This window comes from Metopolophium dirhodum, chromosome 1 (assembly GCF_019925205.1).
Source record: "Metopolophium dirhodum isolate CAU chromosome 1, ASM1992520v1, whole genome shotgun sequence".
Lineage (NCBI taxonomy): Eukaryota > Metazoa > Arthropoda > Insecta > Hemiptera > Aphididae > Metopolophium > Metopolophium dirhodum.
Window position 1 is genome coordinate 130,359,142 of NC_083560.1, and position 8,902 is coordinate 130,368,043.

At 35.1% G+C, this 8,902-nt stretch overlaps 1 protein-coding gene across 1 annotated transcript; it reads left to right on the plus strand.

Moving 5' to 3' along the window:
* The first annotated feature begins 5,666 nt into the window (after nt 1-5,666).
* LOC132953737 (uncharacterized) lies at nt 5,667-7,589 on the plus strand. Its single transcript, XM_061026094.1, has 4 exons — nt 5,667-5,848; nt 5,899-6,055; nt 7,000-7,068; nt 7,170-7,589. The coding sequence occupies exons 1-4, from the start codon at nt 5,667-5,669 to the stop codon at nt 7,587-7,589; spliced, it is 828 nt and encodes a 275-aa protein (XP_060882077.1).
* The last annotated feature ends 1,313 nt before the right edge of the window (nt 7,590-8,902 follow it).

Here is an 8,902-nt window from a genome sequence, read left to right on the forward strand (position 1 = left end):
TATATGTTCGACGAAACTGTTGGAGGTGATGTGGAGGTCGTCGACATATATAGCTACAAATTGTAGTATCTCTGGTCCTAGTACTTTGTCGAGTATTTTCTGGAACTCGGCGACTGAATTGACGAGACCAAACGGCAAGACTTTGTATTGGTAATTTCTGCCTTTGTGAAGGAACGCGGTGATTTCCCTACATTCTTCTTTTAACGAGCATTGCCAATATCCTGCGGTAAGATCAATCGAACTCAGGTATTTGACTCCCCTGAATTTGTTCATGATATCTTCCATGTTCATGGGTCGTTCTCGGTCAGGTATGATGCGGGTATTGATCTTTCTGGCGTCAAGACATACTCGTACATCGCCATTTTTCTTCTCTACGCTGACCATAGGTGATGACCAAGGTGAATTGGAGTGTTCAATGATTCCTAATTCTATCATTCGTTGAATTTCCTGGTCTACTTTAATGGATTTTGACACTGGAATTGGGTAAGGTTTTTGGTAGATCGGTGGACCTGGTGTTACCCTGATTTGACATTCTAGATTCTTGATTTTTCCTGGGTTGTTGGAAAAAATCTGTTGATAGTGTTCTATTAGTGCATTGAATTGTTCACGTTCATCCTGACTAATGCTGACAGTGTTGTCGTCTTCATTTGGTTCGGATAGTGTGACTTCTCGTAGATTGACGTTCGGTGACAGTGGTTTGGGCATTTGTTTTGAAAATGGTATTGAATATACTTGATCGTTTATTTCTAACTGGATGGTGTGGTTGCTGAAGTTGATTTGGGCATTGTGTTGGTTCAATATATCTGCTCCAATAATCCCTTTTTCGTTCAACCCTTCAACCTGAATAAAGTTTGCGTGTATTACTGCTTGGCTAAGTTGACATTTACAAAATACTTGTTTCGAAAGCTTGCATATGTGTTTCCCAATAGCATTACTGATCTTTATACCACTGATTGGAAGCTGTGGTATCGCTGGATCCTTCCTGATTATCGTGTCCACTATTTCTTTAGTTAAGACGCTGATTGTGGCTCCGGTGTCTACCAATAATTCCACCTCCTCATCCTCAACAATGCATTTTATGTATGGGCTATAGGATTCTTCCTTACTTTGTATTTTGTTAATTTGGTGTGATGTCTCGTTGACATTATTTACATCACTGGCAACGACTTGATTAATCTGTGAATTGTTGTCATGTGATTGTTGTGGTTGTGGTGACTGTGGCGTTCGTTGTGAATTTTCGTCTCGATTGTTCCACCGATTGTTCCGGGGCTGGTTATTGTTCCGTTGTTGTGTACGGTGGCTCCAGTCATTTTGTGGAACTCGATGACTCCAATTGCTGTTGTTGTTGTTTTGATTGTTTTGATCACTGTTATGTTGGTTGTTGTTTTTCTGCTGATTTGAACTACTTTCTGGTGATTGATCACTTTGTCCCTCTTCTCCCAAGATTTTCATTGCTGCAAGTATAGTACACTCTGGTAATGAGATCAATATTGCTCGCAAATAACCTGGATAGTGTCTCGCGATGTGCTTAACAATTTCTTGTTCGGATAGTCGCGGCACTTCTAAATGTCTGAGTTTTGTTGCCCATGTGGCGAAATGTTGACGATAGTTCGTATTGGTAGGCACCTGTTTTGTACTCAGGCACTGGCTCCATACTTGAATCTGTATTTCACGTGACCAAAATTCGTCAATGAATGCTTTCTTAAAGTCATCATAGTTGGACAATTGAAATCTTATCGTTGAAAATCAACTGAGTGCGGCTGCTTTTAAACAGTCGCCTACGATCATATTTTATTTTCATGTTGTTTAGTTCTTGTTCAATTGCTTTGTATTTTTCTTCAAATTCATTGATTTTTGTTTTGTTTTCGTCTTCCATGTTGACGCATTTTTCTTCAATTTTGTCGATTTTTTGTAACAGCTGTTCAACTAGGTAACGGCTATTTTTTTCAACTTCGCATTTAAATGCATGGAATGCTTCTTCCGTGACATTTTTCTTCGACGGCATTTTTAAAGATGTAGTTTCTTCTTTGCAAATCGAAGTAGTAATTTTCTTAATAAAATTTTTTTTTTTTTTTTCTCTGGGCTGAAGTAGAAAATTTTTTTCCTGTCGAGCCTTGTAGTTGGGCGCCAATGTAATATTAAATTATGAACGCAAGTTTGTGTTCAGGTTCATAATAATATTATCGTTTATTGAAAATACATATGTGTATATTACATTTATTATATAACATTATTTTCTTTTGTTTTGGAATTATTATCACGTATAGTGATTTACATTTAAAAATACATATAACAGGGATGGAAAGTTTCTTTTACTTTTTGTTTGACTCACGACTCTGCTGAGTGACAATCTGATGAGATGTTGTTGTTGGTTGGTTGATGGGTTGTTGACCTGGTATCTCCGTGATCGGGTAATCCAATGGTGGCGGCACAGCAAACGGTCGGCGGCGGCGGCGGTGACGATTCTTACCGGCTCGTTTGACGATAACTTTTGCTATGTCCGAGCTCGGTAGAACGTACGGAAGGCGACGGTGGCGGCACAATGATCGGGCGGCGGCGGCGGTGACGATTCTTACCGGCTCGTTTGACGATAACTTTTGTTATGTCCGAGCTCGGTAGAATGTACGGACGGCGGCGGCGGCACAAACGGGTAACGGTGGCGGCACAATGATCGGGAGGCGTCGACGGTACAAAGATCGGGTAATCCAATGGTGACGGCACAGCAAACGGTCGGCGGCGGCGGCGGTGACGATTCTTACCGGCTCGTTTGACGATAACTTTTGTTATGTCCGAGCTCGGTAAAATGTACGGTACGGACGACGATATCGTTCCCTGGACCGTTTGATATAGCTGGTGCTATATCCGGTCACAAGGAAGAAATCGTATGCTGACTGTATCGATGTATCGGAGGTGTTTGATTGCTGTTCACGGGGCCTATTTACCAACAATCTCGGTTGCCGCCGTGAACAGAAGTCGGGTTTTTTAGCTCTACTATTCAGTGGTATTCGATTCGTTGGCGAGTCGCTATGGAGCGGTGGCGTGCGTGGTTGGTTCTCTGCTTGATTTGTTTTAAGTTATTAGTATTATTTGGAACTTGACGACTTTAATAACTCATTAATACCGACTGGTATGTGGTGACTTTCATAACCGTGGGTGATGCGCACGATCTAGTGAGTATGTGTTGGGTGTACTGTGAACAGCGTAACACACACGGTCGCACGCACCACCACTTGGCAGCGCAGAGGTGTGCTTATACGGCGGAGCACCGTTGGGTTTGGACTAAACCACGGGGTTCGCTAGTAGTAACGGTATGGACTGTTCTGTCTCGTTACAGTATATTGTGACAAAATTGGTTTTATTTTGTTATTTTAAAAAGGTGAATCGTGTCGGAGTGGATGCATTAAATTTGAATTCAATGATTGTTCGTGCCAATATGGCCCTCGGTTTTATATGTGTTTATTATCAATGTTTTGTATCGATCTTATCGCGTGTATTGCGGCGCGGTCGATGATAGCAACAGCTGTCATGGGCTGACCGCTTCGGTGCGCGCGAGGGATCGTTATTTTCCGTGATAAGTGTAAAAGTGATAAGTGTCTTCTGTAAAATTTGTTATGTAAATTGTACTTGTGAGTTGTGAATAGTTTAAATCATGCTTTCAGTGTCACAAAGGTTCTTAAAGTTTTGGTTGTGTATTTTGTTGTGGTGACACTGAAAGGTAATCTTGTTGACCGGCTAACGAAGCCTTCGTGTAACGTTTGTCGGCCACCTTTTTCTCTCTCGTTTTGTTGGTTGGTGTGAAAGCACCTATGTACCTTTTTCTTGTTCCTGCTGCAGCTGTTAAACCACGTTTTCCTTGTGTGTGTTTGTGAATACTTCTTTTTGGTAACTATCGTTAGCGCATTTATTTGCCCATCATTTAATTGTTTTTCCCCTAGTTTAGGGCGGTCATTGATTACCAGCAGAAGATTTGAGTTTTGTGAATTGTCGAGTTGTGTGTCCGCTGTAGCAGCTTGTTTTGTGATTTGTTCGTCGTGTTGAGGTTAGCGGCGTTCTTGGGCGTGTGCGGGATCAACCCTGTGTTTTATTATTGTATTAAAATTGATTATACGGATCCCGGCACCTCAAGGCGACATAACCTCAAGGGTATGTGGTGCACCAATAAATTATTATTATAGACCGATGGGTCTTGGTTTAGTTACCTACTATTATTATTATTACCAGCAACTTGACTGTGATTGTAACTATTGTTAATTATTATAAATTATTATTAATGTATTTGGACCAAGTGGTCACATAATTAAGTGTAAACGTTAATGCATATGTCTACGAACAATATTATTATTAATATACTTTAACCAAAAACAGTTGTCTTTTATATTTTATTACACTTGGGACGGTTTGCATCAAGTTGCAAATCCTCCCGGCCATTAAGGCTCATTAATTTATTTACCTATTAAAGCTGAAGGCGAGCCGAACAATAATAATATATCATTTTATACAAAAAACGATTCTGAACAAAGTCAGTTTGTCAGCCTATTATATTTTATGTTAAACTATATCATCACATATTGAATTATTATTGTAGTCAATTATAATAACTAATATGAGAATAGGTTCGTGGTTTCAAATAGTTTGGACTCATCCTCTTGAGCTATTTATATAGACACGAAAATGTTTTGTTTTCAGTTTTTAAATTCTGAGCGGAGCGATTTTACAATGATGTGTTTTTTTTTGTGTCTGTGTACAGCATAACTAGTCGAAATAATGCTCCAATTTCAAACTTTGGGGGTGGTTTCCGATGGCAAAGTGAATATCCTTGGTGCATTATAGAGGTCAAAAGTAAACATTTTCCAACAGTTTTCAAAAAAATCGATTTTTTCAAATGGCGTTAACTCAAAAACTATTCACTGTACAAATTTGATTTTCACCACATGTATAAATTATCGTTATTAATACAAGGCTAAATTTTCAATTGATTGATTGATATTTGAAAAATAAAAAAAATCCGGTCACATTTTTTTTTTTAATTTCAAATCTTGACAAAATACGTAGGTACAAATGACGAAAATGTGCAAATCATTTTGAGTTAGAAATTCATAAAAATTTTTCTTTTTAAATTGAAGATTTGAAAATGTAATACAAGATATTCCTCATAAATTGTTTATATACCTACCAGTTAAAAAAATACCAAAAATACATAGGGTGATTTCACCAGTGAATGAACAATACCAATGAATGAACACCTTGTGCAATTATTTGTTATAACTAAGTGTACAAAGTGATTTAAGCCGGGTCCACACGATGATAGTTACTCTCGCAAGAGTCGTTTTCGTGATAGTACTATCGAATACTATCGCCGTGTGAACACGTTGGTAGTAACTATCGATCTATCGTGAGAGCAACTCTCGCACTATCATACATGCATGATAGTTGAGAGCTAATCTCGTAAGAGTGATAGTAACTATTACAATGTGGATGCTTACTATCATATTATTTTACTATCGTGGCACTGAGATATCTATCTCAGTGTATTGTAATTATTAATAATATAATATATTTTTATAATTGTAAATATAAATATATAATTAAAAATATAGTTTTAATAATTTATACCTGTTTGTTTATAAAGTTATAATATATGGTTATATTTTAAAAACTGACTCACAATGACTCACAATTTTGATGTTTTGGAGTTTCTTGAAGAGTACCAGAAATATCCATGTTTATGGGATAAAAGCTTAGACGAATATAGGAACAGGGTAAAAAGAGACCATGCTGAAGAAATGTTGCTTCAGTTTTCCAAGATGCCAACCATAAAGGAATTGAGACAAAAAATTAGAAACATAAGGTGATTTATCTTATTTTTTTATTTATGTAAATAACATAAATATCTTGCAGGTGTACATATAATCAAGAAGTTGCCAAAATTAAGAAGTCGATGGTAACAGGATCTGGTTCAAGTACAGTTTATAAACCAAAGTTATCTTGGTTTTCATTAGCTGACAGTTTTTTAAAAATAAATAATGATGGTGTTTATAAACCAGATACCAATTTAGTAAGTATAATTTTAGATATTTTATTAAAAATTAAAGAATTTACACTCTGCTACTTTAATTATCTGTATACTGTGATTAATTTATAAATTATTGGATCATTCTGTCCTGCCATGAAACAGCCCCTTCGTTAGTAAAATATTCAGCCAGGTTATCTCTTTTTTTTCTTGCTTCCGATAAATAATTTCGCTGGTTTGTTGTTGCTATTTCAACGAGTCCAGTTGATTCTGGTTCGTTTCGCCAATCTCCAGGTATGATACAACCGTTTTCCAAATCTTCAATGTCAACTGATTTAAGATCTTGATTTAATCCACTCTTTCTAATAAAGTTATGTAATGAACATGCAGCTTTAGTAATTTTCACTACTGTTGTCGGTGCTAGAGGGATTGGTCGTCTAAATAATCTAAATCTACTTGCAAGAATTCCAAATGCATTTTCCACTATTCTTCTAGCACGGCAGTGCCTATAGTTATAAATTTTTTCCTTTTTGGTTAAAATATTACGTCTTGCATACGGTTTCATTAAATAGGATGTCAAAGGGAAAGCTTCATCGCCTAAAATAACACCATTCTCTGGTATATCCAACAAGTTTTCTTCAATGGCTTTTTTAAGTGCGGATTTATTAAAAATGCCTCCATCTGACATACTTCCATGAGCACCAATATCAATACAAGTAAAATTGTAATTATCATCCACTAATGCTAAAAAGACAATACTGTACGTTCCTTTATAATTAAAAAAAATTGATCCAGAATTTACTGGGCACTCTATGACTATGTGTTTCCCATCTATGGCCCCAATACAGTTTGGGAAATTCCAAGATGCATTAAAACCATTAATGATTTTATCCCAGACATATTTTGTTTTAGGAACCTGAAATTAAAATATATATTATTAAAAATATAATATAAATACATTTACTTATGTTTTTGTTTAAATTTATTAGACACTAACATCAGAGGAACCTCAAGAAAATTATGATCACTATAAATTAGTAGAAAATGTGTCTAATGCAGTTTTGGAACATGGTGAAATTTCAAATTCTACTGAGACTGAGCTACCCACAAATATAAATAAAAGAGTGTCGAAACTACAACAAAATAAATCAATAAAAAGTCTAAACTTGATAATTCATTAGACAACGCAGTTGAAGCTCTAAAATTTGCTTGTTCCAAACAAGCAACAACAGAAACTGAATTCACACTATTTGGAAAACAAGTTGGGCTACAGCTGGAAAAACTTCCATTAACAGAAGCATTAGAACTACAAAGTGAAATTCAACAATTACTGACAACAGCTCGCCTCGCTTCAATGAATGATCCAAGTTCATCATCATCAGTAGTATCAAATCATAACACTTGTATCACAACATTATCTAGTCAACACAATAATTATTACACAAGTATAAATAATCAAGAGGAAGTAAATAATGAACCTCAAACGAGTCAAACGTTTAATTACACTGTATCACAACCTCAACCACAAGAGAATGAACCCTCATCATTAACATTATTTTATAACAACTGGAGTTCCTAAATTTATATATTTTTAAATTTATTTTTTATTTTTAATTTTATGTTCAAGAAAAGTAAACTTGATTATTTTATTATTTTATTTTGTTATATGTTTATTGTTTAACAAGAGAAGTAAACAAACGACTGGAAGTACAATTTGTTTCATTTTAAATTGAAGTATTTTTTGTACCTGAATGTATTCTTGTAATCCTTCATAAATTGCATCAAACACATCCGGTATGAAGTCACTGATTGCTGATTTGGAAACTCTATATAAATATTGCAACGATTTATAAGAGTCTCCTGTTGCTAGGAATCGCAGTGCAATTTGCAATTTAATTTGAGGGGTTAATGACATTCTCATCATTGTATCTTGCTTCTTTAATCTATGTCCAACCTAATATGTAGAACAAAATTATAAATATAATAATTAATATTTATACTAAATTTACTATTAAGGTACTCTTATCGTACGTTACCTTAGCTAGTAAAATATTGAACATACTTTCATCCATCCTAAGAAAATTAAAATAACTCTTTGGATCTTCAATAGCCAACTCTTTTATTAGTGCATTTGATGCCCCCAATGTGTTTCTACGCATCATCCATTTTTCCATCCAAATACGTTTTTTATTTTTGGATATTGATCTTTTTAGTTTTATGATTTCTTCTACAACACGTAGCATGGCAATAGTAATTTCATTTGACATTTTTAATGAATATTTGTAAAAAATGAAATTATGTACTGAATATTCAAAATGTTGTCACTAATTTTTAACTTCTGTACTCTTTTTATGCACCCTACGTCCATACTATCATGTATTTTACTATCAGTGTACTATCATAATGTGGATGCTTTATCTCATGATAGTTACTATCACGGTACTATCACAAAAACGACTCTTGCGAGAGTAACTATCATCGTGTGGACCCGGTTTTAATATAAACCGATAATTTAAATATATAAATAAATATTCAAAGATGGCAACACTGTGCGACCGACTTTGGCAATAATCCTCGGGAAATAATGATATTACTTTTTTTCCCTCCAATTTTTATCACTTTCACATATCAACGTTTCTTATAAGGATTATCGAAACTTGTTATCAAATAAACGTAATTATTTACCGTTAATTGAATACTAAAGGTAAGAAATAGTATACCATTTTGTAGTATTGTATCCGTAGAGTTTGAATTTGCATTCAAATTAATGATTTAAATATTTTTTGACTGTTTTTTTGCGTGTTCGCACAAAGAATTGTATATGATGATTAGCCAGTGATTGAACATTCATTGGAATATCATTACGATTACGTTTTCCAATGAATGAACACG

Bases quoted from the DNA above. Each gene is read 5' to 3' on its own strand.
- LOC132953737 (XM_061026094.1), top strand. From the start codon at position 5,667: ATGACTCACAATTTTGATGTTTTGGAGTTTCTTGAAGAGTACCAGAAA. The intron at 6,056-6,999 runs GTAAGTATAATT...TAAATTTATTAG, and splicing joins ATAAACCAGATACCAATTTA to ACACTAACATCAGAGGAACC. The intron at 7,069-7,169 runs GTTTTGGAACAT...ATCAATAAAAAG, and splicing joins TAGAAAATGTGTCTAATGCA to TCTAAACTTGATAATTCATT.